The 17,661-nt window shown below is 46.3% G+C and overlaps 1 protein-coding gene across 1 annotated transcript in view; it reads left to right on the top strand.

Moving 5' to 3' along the window:
- Window positions 1-165: 165 nt before the first annotated feature.
- The window catches only part of zzef1 (zinc finger, ZZ-type with EF hand domain 1), a 32,142-nt gene continuing 14,646 nt past the window's right edge, over window positions 166-17,661 (top strand). The window contains exons 1-36 of the mRNA XM_079356141.1: window positions 166-749; window positions 1,392-1,536; window positions 1,656-1,850; window positions 1,983-2,166; window positions 2,270-2,469; window positions 3,955-4,165; window positions 4,408-4,524; window positions 5,374-5,552; window positions 5,804-5,902; window positions 5,997-6,088; window positions 6,180-6,325; window positions 7,122-7,227; window positions 7,331-7,549; window positions 7,719-7,810; window positions 7,955-8,187; window positions 9,430-9,563; window positions 9,640-9,710; window positions 9,800-9,914; window positions 10,211-10,376; window positions 10,490-10,611; window positions 10,704-10,826; window positions 11,191-11,360; window positions 11,443-11,524; window positions 11,621-11,822; window positions 12,821-12,954; window positions 13,049-13,289; window positions 13,392-13,471; window positions 13,560-13,650; window positions 14,436-14,913; window positions 15,001-15,165; window positions 15,677-15,796; window positions 15,926-16,087; window positions 16,247-16,379; window positions 16,638-16,776; window positions 16,866-17,031; window positions 17,127-17,389. Of these exons, the coding sequence (XP_079212267.1) occupies window positions 330-749; window positions 1,392-1,536; window positions 1,656-1,850; window positions 1,983-2,166; window positions 2,270-2,469; window positions 3,955-4,165; window positions 4,408-4,524; window positions 5,374-5,552; window positions 5,804-5,902; window positions 5,997-6,088; window positions 6,180-6,325; window positions 7,122-7,227; window positions 7,331-7,549; window positions 7,719-7,810; window positions 7,955-8,187; window positions 9,430-9,563; window positions 9,640-9,710; window positions 9,800-9,914; window positions 10,211-10,376; window positions 10,490-10,611; window positions 10,704-10,826; window positions 11,191-11,360; window positions 11,443-11,524; window positions 11,621-11,822; window positions 12,821-12,954; window positions 13,049-13,289; window positions 13,392-13,471; window positions 13,560-13,650; window positions 14,436-14,913; window positions 15,001-15,165; window positions 15,677-15,796; window positions 15,926-16,087; window positions 16,247-16,379; window positions 16,638-16,776; window positions 16,866-17,031; window positions 17,127-17,389 (5,995 nt within the window). The 5' untranslated portion in view covers window positions 166-329. The remainder of the gene's footprint in view (window positions 750-1,391; window positions 1,537-1,655; window positions 1,851-1,982; window positions 2,167-2,269; window positions 2,470-3,954; window positions 4,166-4,407; window positions 4,525-5,373; window positions 5,553-5,803; window positions 5,903-5,996; window positions 6,089-6,179; window positions 6,326-7,121; window positions 7,228-7,330; window positions 7,550-7,718; window positions 7,811-7,954; window positions 8,188-9,429; window positions 9,564-9,639; window positions 9,711-9,799; window positions 9,915-10,210; window positions 10,377-10,489; window positions 10,612-10,703; window positions 10,827-11,190; window positions 11,361-11,442; window positions 11,525-11,620; window positions 11,823-12,820; window positions 12,955-13,048; window positions 13,290-13,391; window positions 13,472-13,559; window positions 13,651-14,435; window positions 14,914-15,000; window positions 15,166-15,676; window positions 15,797-15,925; window positions 16,088-16,246; window positions 16,380-16,637; window positions 16,777-16,865; window positions 17,032-17,126; window positions 17,390-17,661) is intronic.

Genomic DNA, 17,661 nt, shown 5'->3' with positions numbered 1-17,661 from the left:
AGTTAACACTTTCGCTGGGTAACACTTTTTTTTTATGAAACACCGGCTATTTTGCAGGTTGGTTGAACCAAAAGATCTGGCTCACTGGAAAAACACGAATTTCCCATCTGTATGCTACTCCGTGAACGGGAACTCATTTAGCGCATGCGCATTAAATGACGCAATGGACGTTTCATGCAAACTGACGTACAGTACGTCAATGCGGTAGTAGTGAACGACGGAGCCTAGCTGTAGGTTAGAGAGAGGTCTGTGTACAGACCGGTTCTCGAAATTGACACCTAAGTGGGCCGCAGAGATTTTCGGGGGCTGCGAAGGCCGGTGATACAAACATGGGGAACGCGGAGAGCGGCTGTGGGGGCGGCAGCGGCGACGAGGAGGACGTAGAAACGGAGAGCCCCGGTTTCGCGGAAGACAGCCCGGCCTCTGCGGCCACTGGCGTCAACGTTGGAGGCGGCGGAGGCGGAGGCTCCGGTTCTGGGCGAAGCGGAAGGGGATCGAATAACCTGCCGGTGCCCACCGGCGGACCCCCTACCCCCGGGGTCCTGCTAGAGCAAGTGAAACTGAGAGAGGCGGCGGCTCGTATCAGTGACTCAGGAGTCGCCATTCAGGAGTCTGTCCTGGCAGGGAACGAGGGAGTCCTGGTGCGGTGGCTGGAGGACCGGTTGAACCGAGGAGAGGAGTCTGTCAATGTGGAACAATTTTGTGAGATGTTGGAAAGCAGAGACGCCCCGAGAGATGAGTGTGAAGAGGTACACAGAACCAGAAGCGGGCCTGGCACATGTGAAATGTCTTTATTGCGACTCCCCAGGGTGTCTCTGATCTAGTCCCAGGTGTGAGGACACAAGTGTTTGTAGGCAAGCCCATTTATGAGGACTGATTAGAAGCTATACTGAGGCCATGACAGGAGGAGTCTTGATATCCTGTATTCGAAAGGGTGTGGAAGGAAACGGATGAATAAGGTGGTGTTGTGCCGTCTGTGCTTGTCAGAGTTATTGTCCTTTGGTTTTGAGCTTACAGTGTACCTCTAGTAAGCAGAACATGCAGCTTTGTTGTCTGGTATGTGACATCTGTTGTGTGAGCAAAGGTTGCAGATGAATGGTTAAACCAATGAATGTGTACTTTAGTCTGCAATTGGCTTTGTGTTGGTCAACATGGAGCGCCTCTGCAACACTGTGAGTAACACTCACTCCACCTAAAGGTCCTGCTGCATGACATGTAGAGCTGCTCCATGCCTTTCTTTCACCAAACACTCACAAACACATGCATTTCTAAACATCAGAGAATGAGTTAGCATATTGTCTGCCACATGGATGAGCATGTGTGCAGCTGTGAAGGAATGTGAGTTATTGTGTTGGATGTCTAATGTGACCACGATGTGTCCCCCGTCTCAGGCCTTTGGACAGTTTGATGCAGAGGGGGACGGGGTGGTGGACGTCGAGAGCATGCTGGTTGCTCTGAAGAACTCCAACGGAGCAAATCTAAAGGGAGAGCTGAGTCATGTGATAAGACAGCTACAGGCATGCTCCCTAACTCCAGGTAGGAGGACTGATTTGTTTACCTGCATCAACAAGGCCCGGATTATTTGAATGGGTTTTGTTTGCAGGTTGCAGAGGAGCTAACGCTTCAAATGTGACCACTGCTTTTTCTCCCTGCAGGTTTTGTTGACATATTCTCCAAGACCAAAGACCGGTTAGGGGCACATGCCTCTAAGATCCTAAAGTTCCTACACAGGAATCGTATTCCCAGCAGTGCCATCCCTTTCCCTATCTTAGAGGGATACAACAGTATCTGCACCATGAGGTCCAGCGTGGTCCAGGACTTCTTGGAGTTCCTCTTGCAAAAAGAGAAAGGTGAATGCTTTTTGTGAATGTTCTTCAGTGGATTTTTATTAAAGACTTTTTCAAACTCAAGGCACATTTCACAGCTTCGTAAAATCCACTGCGGCGTCGTCGCTCTTCATCACATGTGTTTGGTTCCCTCAGATTTAGACATCCAGTACAGGGCAGAGCTGGACCGCGATCCAGATGTGGACAAGGTAAAGGTGGTCACACAGTGCTACACCACGATCGAAGCTTCGTCCAACGCGTCAGACATTAACAAGATGACGAATGGGGAAACGTCCTCTTTCTGGCAGTCAGACGGCAGTGCACGCTCACACTGGATAAGGTAAGAGCAGCTCATGAGTTGGATCCTTTTAAATATGTCTCTGTGTGTATGACGTGATTTCAGGCTGATCTTTTTTTTTTTTTCTTTTTTATTCGTGTGTCAGATTGAAAATGAAACCAGATGTGGTTTTGAGACGTCTTGCCATCGCCGTGGCTTCTAATGACCACAGTTACATGCCTCAGCTGGTCTCTGTTGCTGTCGGGAAGAACCGCCGCTCCTTGCAGGAGATCAGGGACATCCGCATCCCCAGCAATGTAACGGGCTACGTCGCTCTCCTGGAAAACGCCAACATCACACATCCCTGTGAGTTTTTCGCTGTCCGTCTATCTGCTTTGTGACGTTTTCTTCCGTCTTGGTTTGTCTGGTCCTTCACTGATGCTTGTGGTAAAACATCTTTCTCATGTGCTGTGAAATCAGAGCACCGTGTGAGCTTCAGAAAAGCACTGCAGCTTTCATCGATAGCTGAGTGGTTAAGTGGCTCAGATTTGAATCCAGAGGCAAGTTTCCTGGAGCGAAGGATTCCTACTTGCCGCTGAAGGGACTTAAAGCCAGGGCTGTTTATAAAGCCAGTGGGCCACACGTCAACCCATACTAGACGTTTTTCAGCTTAAAAGATGCTTCACGACCTCCGGTTCGCCCCGCCCACTCCCACTGTCACAGAGTGAGCAGAGTTTGAAGGCACTCCGCCAGCTGAATGTAGCGCCCTTCATTTAATTGCAGTCATTAGATACAAAGTCAAGATGTGAAGTTGCAATCGCATGAATCAGTTTCAAGACTACACACTGATGACTTAGATCCTTAATATGATCTGAACCTTTAGATCTTCTCATCAGTGTGATACTGTGTCTTACTTAAAGCAGTTTCTGTTTGTGTGGGTTACACCTGTTCAGTTTATCTGCTCACACTCCACCTACAAAGGTTTTAGACAGCACGCAGGGTGGTGGACTCTCCACGTGAGCACAACAATGCAAGTTCACAGATAGAGGGAGGAAGGGATGATTTCAGACTGAGGCTCAAAAATAATAGCAGAGGTTAAAACTGCAGAAAAATGTGGCCAGGTATTTTAAAACAGTCCTGTAATTTCTGCTGCAGCTACAGGTATCTTCTTTGATTGTTTAAAATCCCCTCAGCACTTTCTGCAGCACAGACACTGTAGCTTCAGTGTTTAGCCAGCTCTGCATCAGTCTGTAAACCTTTCTGCGTTCTAACCTCTCTCCATTTTTCAAAAGCATCTCCAACATTGATCCTAGTTTGAGCAGCTTTCTGCTGGTGGAGCTTATTAGAAACATGCAGAGGCTTTTTAGCTCGGGTACAATCACTTCTATCTGAACCAGTTCCACTGCCCGCTTCCATCTCTGCAACACCTGTTGACCTGATAACTGCTCTCATATCTGACAAACTGAGGGGCGTCCAAAATGGCCAGATGCCTTTTAAACCGCCTACCTTCTCTGGTCCAAACAAATCCAGAACATTCAGGAGCAGAATCTAAAGTTAGAAGGAGGACATACTGACTGCTGCATTGTTGTCAGAGAAGCCAGCACTTTAACACAGCATGTTTCCTTCATGTCTGATCACAGAGTAAGGTCACTTTATCACTTCACTCGCGACACAGCTCACTGATTGATCCTTTAAGTCTTTTATTCTCGTTATCTGCCGGCAAAGCATCTCGTTAAAAATCAAGATTGATATTGGTTTCAAAAATCCTGTTGTGGTCTGCGAGTGTTTTATCAATCTCACAACAAAATCCGTCAGTGTTCTAACTGTATCATGTCTTCTAATGAACCCCAGACATCCAAATCAACATTAAGAGGTGCCTAAGTGATGGATGTGACACACGGATTCACGGCTTGAAGACGCTGGGTTATCAGATTACTAAGAGTAAAGAGGTGTCTGTGTCGGATGCTTCAGCCATCTGGTACCTGTCTCTCCTCACCTCCCTGGTCACCGCGTCCATGGAGATCAACCCTGCGCTGGCTCAGACTGTCCTTCAGAGTACACAGTAAGACCCACTACTCGTGCGTGCGTGAATTACAGGGTTGTAGACAGACTAGAGACACATTCGAGTTACAGAAACATTTTGACGAATATGTGACCTTTAATGATTGATTGTTATACTTTTGTACATGGAGAGCACAGTATATCAAAGTCAAATTCCTTGTATGTGTGAGCATACATAGCCACTAAAGCTGATCGTGATGTTTCAGCCCTGTGTCTGAGATTTTTATTTTTCTTTCTTCACAGGAAAGCCTTACGACACATGCCACCGCTGTCCCTCACGCCGTCCTCCACAGAGTTCCCAAAGTTCTTCTCCCTGAACATCCTGGAGGAGGTGGATGGATTTCTCCTCAGCATAGCAGAGTAAGGACAATGACATCAGCATACTTAGTCATCACTGAGCTCGTGATGCTGACATCATCGCAATAACAAAAGGCGGGAGTCGGGAGTATTATTGATGAAACACTACATCCATTTTAGAGACTCTGAATTCTTCAGTGGTGCTTTGAGTCTCATCAATAACACAAATACTACCAGTTAGTTATGTGTATATGTTTTGTTTCACATGCAGCATTGTCAGAGATTTATTCTGGCTATAATTATGTTTACATACACCAGAAATAAATCTCTGCACAGCTGAATGTATGTCAGAGTAGTGTAAAACTCAAAGACACTGAGTAAGCACACGGTCACTCTTTATGCTGACACATTCATTTAATCATACAACGTTTTGGTCTCACCGATCTTCATCAGGTATAAAGATGGCAAGAAAACGCTTTTATGTAAATGTACACAGCCAAAGAGAGTCGAGGCTGGCTCAGGTTTTTAATCGCTCAAACAGAGAAGCTTCGAGAGTGACGACCACCTGAAGGTGCACAGTGCATCGTCAGCCAGGAGAGGGATTGGATGAAGGAAGTACGTGGCCGAGTTGAAACTCAACAGGAATGAAAACTTTAAAGGCAGATCGTTAAAATGCAACCATTTCTACTTGTAAGGATCAAATCTTCTTTGAGTCTGTGAATACTGCACAGAGATTCATTGGTATAGCAAATTCATTTAAACCTTTCAGGACAAAATACGCAGCCGATGCCCATATCAGTTCTTCTTCTTACTAGGATGCTAAAATGTTCCTAAAATGGAGTTTTGCTAAGTAGTTAATTCTAATTGAAAGGTCCCTCAAACTAACTCTTGCATTTCTCTGCTCCTGTGAAGCTGCTGTGAGAGTCCTGATGCAGAGCTCACCCTCCTTGCCTTCGCTCTGGCGCGGGGCAGCGTGGCCAAGGTGCTTCAGGCGCTGTCCTGCATCAGCGACCACTTAGAGGCCGAGTACAAGGCCTCCACCCTCATCGTGTCCATGGCCTCCGTCAGGCTGCGACTACTTAATCGCAACGGTAACGTGACCAGCCCTCATTCACTCTCACCGGCAGCGAGATATTTGAAACCACAGGCCTGGGAGAGAAAGTGCTTAGCGCTCGCAGATGAGATGCATTAGTGGAGTGTGCAGTGGAAAAATGGCCAATTCTGTTAGACAGCTGCAGTTCAAGGCTCCTGAGTAGTAGGATGAAATTCTATCCTGTATGGAAAATGATAAAGTGATTAACTCACTAAAAAAGCAGTCATGATAACTGATGTGTCCTAACAGGGAAGCCACTCCAGTTGCACCTGCAGGCATGTGACGTAAAGAGCAAAGAGGAGAAATCAGGACCTGAGAACATGCTCACAGAAACCTCCACTGGTGACGGTATGATGCAGACAAACAACAACATGAGCCTCGTACCTCATCTGAACTCTGCACATGTCCTTTATTCAACCTGAATGTTGTTGTTGCTCTGAAGGTTTTCTTACAGAGGGCGGCAGGAAGAAAGCCAGTGTGATCCTGTCCACCGAGGATCAGAGTAACTTCCAGGTCACTCAGATGAAGATCAAAGTGAGGCTCGCTTGGCTTTGGAGGATTTTGTTAACAACTGCAGTGGAGCTGTAAGTTGAATAACAGCTTCTGTCTGGTCTGTGTGACGCAGGTGCGAAAAGGAGCCATTGGTGCAAAATGCGGCTTGGTGTTTGCGTACAAGGAGGAAGAAGCTTTTGATGCAGAGAAACACTTCAAGAGGTTTAAAAAGTACGACTCGTGGGACTACAAGGCCTACAAAGAGTTTGTTCAAGACAGGTAAGGATAACTTCAAAGAAATCTGAAATGTATTCATCTATGCTTATCTAAGTTAAAGGAGCAATATGTAACTCTGACACCTCGTGTTTAAAATGGGCACTGCAGTCAAAATTCAAAACATTGTAGAGAGCTGTCCCCCGTCCTCCTCTCTTAGAGTGGATGCTCAAGCAGGTTGCCATGTGTTGGACACTGAAGCTTCAGTGTTTAGCCAGCTCTGCATCGGTCTGTAAACCTTTCTGCGTTCTAACCTCTCTCCTATTGATCCTAGTTAGAGCAGCTTTCTGCTGCTGGAGCTTATTAGAAACATGCAGAGGCTTTTTAGGTCGGGTACAATCACTTCTCTCTGAATCAGTTCCACTGCCCGCTTCCATCACTGCAACACCTGTTGACCTGATAACTGCTCTCATATCTGACAAATCGAGGGGCGTCCTAAACGGTCGTGTTGGAGTGCCTTTAAACCGCCTACCTTCTCTGGTCCAAACAAATCCAGAGCATTCAGGAGCAGAATCTAAAGTTTGGAGGAGGACATACTGGCTGCTGCATTGTTGTCAGAGAAGCAGCACTTCAACACAGCATGTTTCCTTCATGTCTGATCAAAAAGGAAGCTCACTTTATCATTTCAGTCACTACACATCTTACATACTGCTCCTTTAAGAGTCAACAACTCTTATTAACAGAAAGCAGCTACAGTATGTCAGTTTATCTAAGAAGAAATGAAGCCCCTCTACAGAGGGGAGTCTTCTGGAGGTTTGTTTGTTTGAATGGCTAACACAACATGCTGTCACCTGACCTGCAGTGTGAGGGCTTCAGCTCAGTCTGAAGATGAGCCGATTGGCTGGTTCGAGCTTGAGGATGACTGGAACGACGTGGAGATCAAGCTGCAGCAGTGCCGTGTCGCAAAGGTACACGACTGCATCTGAAACCTATCTTATTGCCAACAGATGTTTTGCTGTCTAGCATTCAAGGGTTTCACTAAAAGTTCCTTTTTTGTTTTTGTCTTTCTAGTTCCTGATGGTGAAGTTCCTGTGCACCAGGCAGGACTCCGCAGAGCGTCTTGGCGTGCAGTCCCTCACCTTCAGCGGTTACCTGTGTCCCGGGGCGGAGAGGCTCGGAGACCTGGACGACCTGAGTCCAGACGGAGAGAGCTACGACTACGACGCTGTCACCGGCCTTTGTCTACTCAACAAGACCCTATTCTTCATACAGCAGCTAACACGAGACATGGTAACTGCTAAACCTTTTTCAAAACATCCAGTGGTTTAATTTATGACTTTGAATACAAACTCCTAGTATCTCAAAACAATTCCATCAGCATGAATCTCTTCATTTCGTTATTTCCCATCATGCTGTGTTGTTTGTCATCCTTTGTCATTGTCTCTCTCCGCTGCTGCAGGATGCCTCTCATTTTAAACCGAAGTTTCTTCTGGACTTCAGTGGCCTCGGCCTGAACCTTTTCTGGAGCTTCTACAATAAACTCAGGGAGATGTGAGTAGTAGTGCTATTATCACTGCCTCCATTAGAGCAGCAGTAATAACCATTTGGCAAGTGCAGGCTAAGAGTCGGGAAGCAGGGCGTGCACCGTCTTATGAACGTCTCCCTTTAAATCCAGCTGCTCTGTCTTTGTCTTAGCGAGGGAGAGGAGGTGTTTAAGAGCAGAGTTCTGCTGCTCCAGTTGATGCAGAACTGTTTCCCCATGATGCCAAACCCACTGGAGGTCCGAGTCCCTGAGGACAGCACAGGACCAGAGGACGGAGCGGGAGCAGCAGCAGCAGCAGCAGCTTGTCCATCCACTTCCAGCAGCACGGAGCCTCCGTCTGAGTCTGTGAAGGCTGTGAGGGAACTCTACACTTACCTCTGCAGTGGTAAGAACCCGTTCAGCTTCAAACATGCGGGAGCAAGAAAAGGTCTTTATTGAGAAGAAGAATCTTTGCAGGAATAGGAAACCTGACTGATGTCTCTCTCTGCTGATGTTAAGAAAATCAGAAATACGTTTACTGCCAGTAGATTTGCACATACAAGCAATTTGTTTTGTAATAAAATCGAATAAAACAGAAAACTGTACTGACATGAGCAAAGTGTGGCAGAGGCACAGTGTGAACTACAGAGATTATTATTCAGTGCGAAGGTGTAATGGAAGAGTCTGATGTGGTGTCTTAATTTGGAGTTAGAGTAATGAAACAAAAAAGGACTGGACTAGGAGTGTGTCATCACAGCGGGGGGGTACTGAAGCTCATTAAAGACGCTGTCAGCAGAGAGACAACACGTCCTCATGTTTCAGGTTTTGGTCCTAAAGTACCTCATCAGATTGCGGCCTTCTCTGCAGAGAGGGGCTGAAGTAACTCACTCAGTCTGTAGGTACTTGGGTTGTGAAGCCGGTGCGGACCATGATGTTGAAGTTACTGTTGTAGCTGGAGAGATTCCAGTGCACTTCTCAAGTACTGCCGAGGTGTCCTTGAGCAAACCACTGAACCCCCAACAGCTCTGCTGCGTTCCCTGTTTAGCAGCCCCAATCCGACATCTCTCCACTAATGCATGTCCTGGTAGGTGTGTGTGTGTGTGTCAGAAGCATGTCTCATCAGGTGACAGGCTGCAGCGTCCTCTTGTCCTCAGCAGGCACTGATGGAGGAGGTGAGGATGGACTCACTGAGGGAGGAGTGCGAATGCACACCTTTGTCTTTGGCACATTGCATTTCTTCAGCTCCGTCTACTCCCTCCTCTGATTTCCTGTGATGCTCATATTGGCCTCTCACTGAGACATCACACCTGTGTGCATGTGTTCTGATGTGCAGAAACTCTCTGTAAACCATGTTGGGCAGAAAACAACGGTTCAAGTGGTTACAAATGATGTCACGAAAAAATGTGTTGAGCTTCTACACGGCACATGGAGCAGAGCATCACAGCTGAGTAGACGCATTCTGCATTCTGATTGGTTGAAAGTGTTATTTAAGTTCATTTAAAAGAAAGCAGCCGGCTGTCTAACTTTGCATGGCCGTGTCAGCGCAGATTGGAGTGCACAGTCTACAAGGTGTTTGGTGGATACTCCCCCTCTAGAATCTGTTTGTATCCATGTAAACATAGATGGCTATCTTCTGATTATGTTTCAGTCGTGGACGGTCCAGTGGGAGAGACGTTGGTGGAGAAAGCGTTGCACAAAGAAGCAGTGAAGGCCATTCTTAATGGAGCGGCAGTTTTCTTCCCTGATAAAACCGTCAGGAGAGACAAACTCTTCCACATGATGGTGAGTTATTAAAAAGCAAACACACCGGTGAAGACAGACATCTGATCCTATTAATGTCATACTTTGTCTCTTGCAGAAAAACATCACAGAAGAGGATCAGCCCGAGTCGGTGAAGGTGACGTTTGAATCTCTGTGTAATTACTTCAGGTAAGCAGACTGCAGATACGTACGTGTTTTCTTCCACGTTCAGGACACAGCCGAGTATCAGCAGCTGTTTTTTTTTCTTCTCTGTGCAGTGACCAAGATCCAAGTGGCCTTCTACTGCTCCCACCCAAAGGAGCTCCCTCAGACTTTGACATCAGCCCCATACTGTCAGTCATGGAGACGCTGCTTCTGGTGGCGACACGAGAGGTGAGACGTAACAAACGTTTAATTACACCAGTCATCAGCGAAAGCTGCTGCTCTCTCTACTCTTTAATTTTTGTTTGTTTGTTTATCTGTTGTGTTTTTGTTTTCTTTTTTTTTTCTCCTTTCTATTTTAATTGTTTTATCCTTTTAAAAGCCTACTGTGGACAAGTCTTGCAGATTAGCACATGTGCTAAAACACTCAAATCAATGCATCTGCTTTGTCCAATGTAATCGCTATGTCCACATGAAATAAGAGATAATAAAAAAGACATACTCTTCTGATCCACTCTGTGCCTCAGTGTGAGGTGATGATGGTGGGGGAGAGCAGTGGAGCCAGCAGGACGGTGCTGCTGTCCTTGTTCTGGGCTCTGCAGGGCAGTCTGGTCTCCTGGTGCTACCTGCAGCTCAAGACGGGATCGTCCACCGCCATCGCCATGGAGCTGGCCAGAGAAATCCTTCTAAGATGTAAGATACTAACTGTCCAACAGATGGAAGGGCGTTTCTAATGGTTCACTTAGAGAATCAGGAGTAGAGGATGGGCCTCCTCAGATGAATGACTGGGTGCTTTCATTTTGCAGACGTGGATCAGTTCCTGGGAAGTTTCAAAGCCATCCTGGGTTCCCTGCTCGAGAGGTACAGCGGTGCTCAAATCAATGACAAACTGGGCAGCTCCATCCTCGCCACAGTCTTCAGACAACTGGTAAAACACTGTCATCTTTCTGCATTGTCACCCAGCCCCGGTATGAAGCTGTAAGCGCTGAATAAATGTGAAATGTGTTGTGACCTCTGCAGATGATTTTACTCCTGGAGCTGTGCTCTTTGGACATCCCTCACAGTGTGCTGCTGAAGAATTTCTCCTCTCTGGTCCAGCTGCTCAAAAGCCTGTCAGGCGATACAGGAGACATCTTCTCCAAGGTCAGTCCACTTGGAAAAATGATACAGCCTCTAATCCCACTGGCTGAGTGGAAGCAGAAAGGTGAAAAATGCAGACGAGTATTTGGGGCGTGAGGTTTTGTTAAGCCATGAACACACACTGAGGCTGACTTCTATTTAAGGGCACTTGTTTGAAACAAGTTGCGATGAACTGAAATACTTTATTAATCCCGGGGGGGAAATTTGATAATGCGAGTGATAAACATCTGTGTTTGGAAAATTGTGTCCAGCTTTTGGCGCTAGTGGTTTCAGATCAGCACACCTGATCGGGGTGAAACAAACCAAAAATCCTCCGACATGTTAATGCTCCACCATCAACTGATTGTGTTCACTGACTCACCTTTAGGCGGATCAGGAGAGCTGGCACCAGCCCCAGCAGCCCGTGGTGCTGAGGACCTGGAACTTAGAGTCTCCTCACAACTATGAGAACAGCCGACATGAGACCAGCGTCTTCGCCTGCCCCGGCGCCACCTCGTTTGAGCTGGAGTTTGACGAGCGCTGCGAGACGGAGAAGAGGTGAGCGCAGTGAAGAGTTTCTCCTTCGTATCCCCGGTGAGACGTTCTTGTTAACCATTCTTTATGCCCGTGCTTTTCATAGATACGACTACCTAGAATTCACCGACTCCCGAGGTGGGAAGGTCCGATATGACATGAAGGTTGGAACTGAGAAGTGGCCAAAGGTAGCGACTAAGAACTACAGTCAGCTGCGTTCGTATGAAACTCTGTTGATGTTTATCCTGATTTAACACGTCTGTCGTTTCTCGCTGATGCTGCAGAAAGTGACGTTCGACGCTGGCCCTCAGCTCCAGTTCCTCTTCCACTCGGACAGCAGTAATAACGAGTGGGGTTACAAGTTCACTGTAACCGCCCTCGGGCTCCCTGATATCACCATTTCCTGGATGTCAGACTTGCGGCTGCTGGTGGCCCGTCTGATGGGTCGCCTTGCTTCAAGAACACTCGCTCTCAAATCTCCTCATGGTGAGACCGCCCTCCAGGAACTAAATCACATGAATGTTTGTGAGCTGACGGGTTTGGGTGTGAAATGCTCGCCAAAATAAGAGTCTTTCATCATGCACATAATCAAGTCTTAAGCTCTATTCAGACTCCCGAGGGGCGATATTTATGTCTGCATGATGTTTCCGCTTCAGTATGAATGTCTCAGGCGTCATGTGAGGAAGATGTAATCACCCCTCTGTACCGTCTTTGGAGGTAGTAACAGAGGCGTTACAGAGGCGAGGAGCACGCCTTCCTGTGCTCTCTCATGCTTCTCCAACGCTGTGACGCCCCTGTGTCTGAAGGTTTGATGACATCAGAGCTTCGTTGTAGTTCTGCAGCTGAATTGTGAAAATCAAAAGGGCTTTACACATGAACAGATCTCGCTGAGATGTTCTCTCTAACTTGGTTTATGTTGACCTTTTATTTCATGATGATCTTTGTTATGTATTAGCTTTAATTTAGCATCCATCTGTTATCTTCACTGCTTATCCAGTGATTTGAACCTTTGAGGTGACGGCAGCAACCACTGCGTCACTGCATTTCCATCACATGCCATGTGTTGTTCACATGCATCTTTTTATAGTTACGCACTTTGAGCTACAATTCTGACACGAGAGGAGCAGTATAAAAATACTGTTCATCAAAATAAGAGATTTGTTGATTTTAAATGGATTCAATTCAAATAAAAAAAACTTTATTTCTCCCGGGGGGGTATTCAAAGGCACACGGAGCAGTAAATGAGCGACAGTGCAGGTATACTAAAATTAGACAGAAAATAAAGTGTCGACATTTAAATATAAAATTTAAAATACAAAATTACCAAGTAAAATATATCAAAGAAGAGTGAAGGTATTGGTGTGTGTGTGTGTGTGTGTGTGTGTGTGTGTGTGTGTGTGTGTGTGTGTGTGTGTGTGTGTGTCTGTGTGTGTGTGTGTGAAAAGATATCATTCTAAACATTTTGATATCGCTGTCTGTTTCAGAGATTCGATCTGTGAAGGAGCTTCCTCAGGGGAAAATGTCCCACGTTCAGTCTTCTCCTCTGTGGAAACCCATCCTGAGACATGGATTGTGTGAAGCCAGAGAGACGAGTCGAACAAAAAATCCCACAGACCAGGTACCGTCCGATCAATGCACAAGTTTCTTTTCTCAAGTTGTCTTGAGCACGGAGGCGTTTCATCCCGTTGTTCTTTTTTTTTTTCGTCTTGTAGTTGAATTCGTGGACCCCCGATGAGGTAGTGAACTTCCTGGAGGACTTTGCCCGATGGAACCCGTCCCAGGAGCCGACAGACAGCAGAACAGAACTGATGAAGACCCTCATGCAGTCCTGCAGGAAGCAGCCAATTAGAAACGAGATCGCTGCCGGGTCAAAGACAGACCAGGCTGTGAACGCCATTTGGGCGGCCATGGTGTACCACACACCGGCCCTGAACCACGCGCTGACCACCTACGGTAACGCTCGCTTATAATCGTTGGCTAAAGAACACAACGTTTAATTTATTAAGTAAAGAACCTGCGTGACGTCTGTCCTCTGTGCTGTCTTTGTGTGAGCAGTTTATCAGGATTGTAAGTCATGCCTGAGCGAAGAGTTCGTGCAGGTCTATGCACTGGCAGACGGCATCAGGACTTGGATGGTGAGGTTCAGAACCATCGAATGTATGTGTGCCGCTCAACTGACAAACGATGGTGTTTCTGAACCTCTCTGTTTGTTTTCTCCGTCAGCTGGAGATGAAGCAAAGGTACCTCGTCGGTAAAATCACCATTCCTGATGACAAGGAGGGAGGTCACGAGGAGGTTACCACGGAGACGCTAGGTAAGGACTCTAACCTTTGTAAAGGGATGGCTCTCAGGTTGTCTGTCCCTTTCTGAAGGTGATATCTGAAGAATACAAGGAGTACATGGGGCTGCATGATGTATGATAACATTGTTCGATATTACAGTAATTATATGAAGAGCAATAAATTAACACAAGAAGGAGAGAGTACACATGTTTGGACTCGGTTTGTACATTTATCAGCAGTTCTTCATGTTTAACACCATACCTGAGTGCTAAAGTCTTATGATCAAAATGAAACGTGAAACTTTTACGACTAATGATCTCGTCTTCATAATCATGTCAGACAAAATCGAAACTGAATTTGAAGCTTGAGTAATTGCTCAGCTTCATGTGTTTGCGCCGGCTCATATGAGGATGGCTGGTGGCGAGCTTGAGCTTCATCGGACTGTACTTTGGCCTTAATTGTCTTACTTCTTCCCTGAGTTTGGACTGACAGACTCAGCTGTCTGTCTTATTCACGTGAATGTGATATGAAATCTTTATCAAACTGCACGTCATTGTGATTACACATAGTTTATTTCTCTTAATCAAGGTGAGAGTTCTCTTCATGAATATCTGTTGGTTCAGATGTTGTGAGTCGCATCTTCTGCAGAGAAACACAGAAAAGAGATTTTCTCTTGTATGTTTTTAATCAAGACCTGCCTGTGTTGTTTGTTTGTGAGAAATCCATGAGTCGGTGTAAAATGTAACTGGATCGCTTGCAGAGGCATAAAACTTAAAGGCTAAACCAATTACTGTAATTTTTCTGTCTTGGTCTCCAGCTGAGATGTGCATTGAGAAGAGCCTCCTGCTGTTCAGATTCACACCATGTGGAGTGCCGTGTCAGGACAGTGACTCCTCCAAAGCTGCAGAGGGCAGCAGTGCTCCACTCTTTCGCTCAAGCTCGATCTCAGAAGCAGACTTTCAGGCCAGCTCCTCTGTGGGACCTCAGCATGCGAGGCCTGAGGAGAGCAGTGATGCCAAAGCAGCACAGAGCCAAACCTCTGGTGTCCAAAACTCATCTTCATGTGGACACAAGCAAGGCCACAGAGGCTCCACAGAGAGCCTCTCCTCCCAGTCAGGAGAACCAGCCTCACCCTCCACCTTCCCCCGTAAGGCTCCATTCAGCCGGGCCCGTCTTCGCCTCCTCTCTTGCAGATCTATAGAAGAGCCACGTATGACCCCGTCTGTGAAGGATCGCTACCCAATCCTGAAACACATCCTCAACTTTATAAAGGACCAGGCTCTCACAACAGCAAGGTATCACCCTCACTCTTTTATGTTTTCATTCATTATTTATGTTGTTGTACCGTACAGGTGAAAGTCATCCATGTCTTCCTCCTTTAGCATTCTGCAGACCCTCTCACTGAGCAAAGCCCAGGCTCTGAGTGTGTGTAAGGTCCTGGAGATGGTTCAGCAGTGTTTAAATTCCCTGGGAAAGCCACACCTCTTCCAAGCCCCCTGCATCCTGTTCCTGCAGGAGCTGCTGGCGTGTCAGAAGGACTTCACCAGGTACAGCTGCAGAGAATTCTCTGTATATTGTAGTAACACTAAAGTCCAACTCGGCTCAGTAAATATATCAATGTAAACATATAAAATATTATAGTTGTGAGAATCTTCTCCTTTATTGTACTAAACTGAGTTTCTTCATTGAGCATGCTAAAAAAAGAGTCCATTCTGAGTCCTGTTTTATTTTTAAATATATTAAGTGTAAAACTCTTTTACAAATGTGAGTCAAATGTACACTTTTTATAAAACAAAATGACAAACCCTAAAACACTTAAACCAAGGACAGAACAAGTCTACAAGATGTGAAGTACTTTTACCAGCGCTGAGACAAATTTACAGACGATGTCTGTCTTGGTCTTGGTGGAAAGAGAATGTACCAAATGCTGGGAGAGACCGAAGATGTGAAAAGTGTTTCACACATCTTAAATGTGTTTTGTCCTTGCTAAAAGTCCTTGGTTTGGGGTTTTGTAGATTTATGAAACATTCACATTTCTGTTTGCTTTGCCTCTTCCAGTTACTTCTCTCAGCTGTCAGACAGTGGGCAGAAGCTCGGACAGGAGGTGAGGCGTTCCTACCATCAGCTGGTGCTCATGCTGGTGGAGGCAGTTCAAGGTTTCAGCAGCCTCAATGAGAAGTAAGCCCTCCTGTTTGTAACACAAATGACTGAAGTTAAGAACACTGAAGTGGAAAAGCAATCATGATGAGTCTCATTTGAAAGTGTGAATACTGTTATATAACCTGTTCCCTGGTTCCCGCTCTGCAGAGCCCTGCTGCCGGCCCTGTCCTGTGTGCAGACCTGCTTGTTGCACCTTCTGGACATGAGCTGGGAGGTTCATGACCTTCCTCTGTTCCAGAAAATCAAGCTTCCTGAACTCCTGCTCAGCATGTCCCAGGAAAACATCAGTGTCCATGACATTGCCATCAGGTAATCCACAAAACATTTTATAAAGATGCGTTAAAAGGTTTTTCTTCACAGCTGATAAGAAGAGCAGAAAACACAGCTTTCTGTGTTTCTTAAAATATGTTGGACACTATCCCAACGTCTCAATGATCTGTTTTGTCTGATGTTCTGATGCGTCTTCAGTCAGTGGACTGAGGAGGATGAAATCGCAGACTACAAGAAGAACCAGGAGTGGATGGATGAGTGCATGGACGGGATGTTTGAGAAGTGGTACGACAAAATCGACGAGGAAGACTCAATGGAGGACAGGAGGAAGGTACCAAACGCACAAAGTGCTGATTTAAAAACTGCATGTTGAAAAGTGGTTTCAACGTGATTCTCGTAAAAATCAAAAGCCGGCAATACTTGTTTCGATACCATGGCAACAAGATAACAAAAATCCTAGACAGCCCTTTTGGGTGATTTCTTGTTTTTAATGACAAAAACCTAAAATGACGATGAGGTAGCATGCAGATAATGTTATCATCAGATAATACAAAGATTGTGCAAATAATTTTTCCTGCGGTTTCCACAGATGCACATGTTCATCGCTCGTTACTGCGACCTGCTGAACGTTGTCATCTCGTGTGACGGCTGCGAGCGGATGGCACCGTGGCACCGCTACCGCTGTCTGCAGTGCATGGACATGGACCTCTGCAAGACGTGCTTCCTCAGTGAGCTCACACTGCTGACACTATCATACAGAGAGACTCTCATCTCGAGTTGTGGATGAGACAGAGAATTTGTTTGTGTTTATTACCAGGCGGGGCCAAACCGGAGGGCCACGAGGACGACCATGAGATGGTGAACATGGAGTACGCCTGCGACCATTGTCAGGGCCTGATTGTAGGCAGCAGGATCAACTGCAACGTCTGTGAAGACTTCGATCTGTGCTTTGGATGTTACCATGCTAAGAAATATCCGGACAGGTGTGATGACGCACATTTCAGGTTTCATCTAATCCTGTTTAAACTGATTTACATGAGTAGTAACTCTGATATTCTCCATCGGTCTCCTTCTCCAGCCATCTGCCAACTCATCGAATCACAGTTTACCCGATGGTGACGATACGAATCAGTGACCGGCACCGTCTGATCCAGCCCTACATCCACAACTACTCCTGGCTCCTGTTCGCCGCTCTGGCGCTCTACACGTCAGAGCTGAGCAGCCAGAAGCAGACGGAGGGAGAGACTTTAGATAACAACTACCTGAGCCAGGCGTCAGCCCTGCAGACGTGCTGCTCCCAGCTCATCACAGACTGCCTGCTCAAGGGCCAGCCCGGCAAAGGTCATTACAAAGTGGTGTTCTGACTTTAAGCAACTATGCTGAGACTGCCAGTTGAGATTATGAAGAATGTTAAAAAGCATCAGATACAGTATGTGTGCCAAATATGAAGCTAGGACCAGCAGTGGGAAGCAGAGACAAACAAGTCTGGATTTGTATAAAAACAAAGACATACACTGCATATCATGAGGCTAACAAGCCTAAAAGCATCCCCTGCACTTTCTATAACACATTTTTTACTCAATAAATGCAACACAAGTAAGTGAGCTGTAGGG

This window comes from Symphodus melops (genome assembly GCF_947650265.1).
Source record: "Symphodus melops genome assembly, chromosome: 11".
In the NCBI taxonomy this organism is placed as follows: Eukaryota; Metazoa; Chordata; class Actinopteri; order Labriformes; family Labridae; genus Symphodus; species Symphodus melops.
This window is presented reverse-complemented; position numbering and strand designations above follow the sequence as displayed.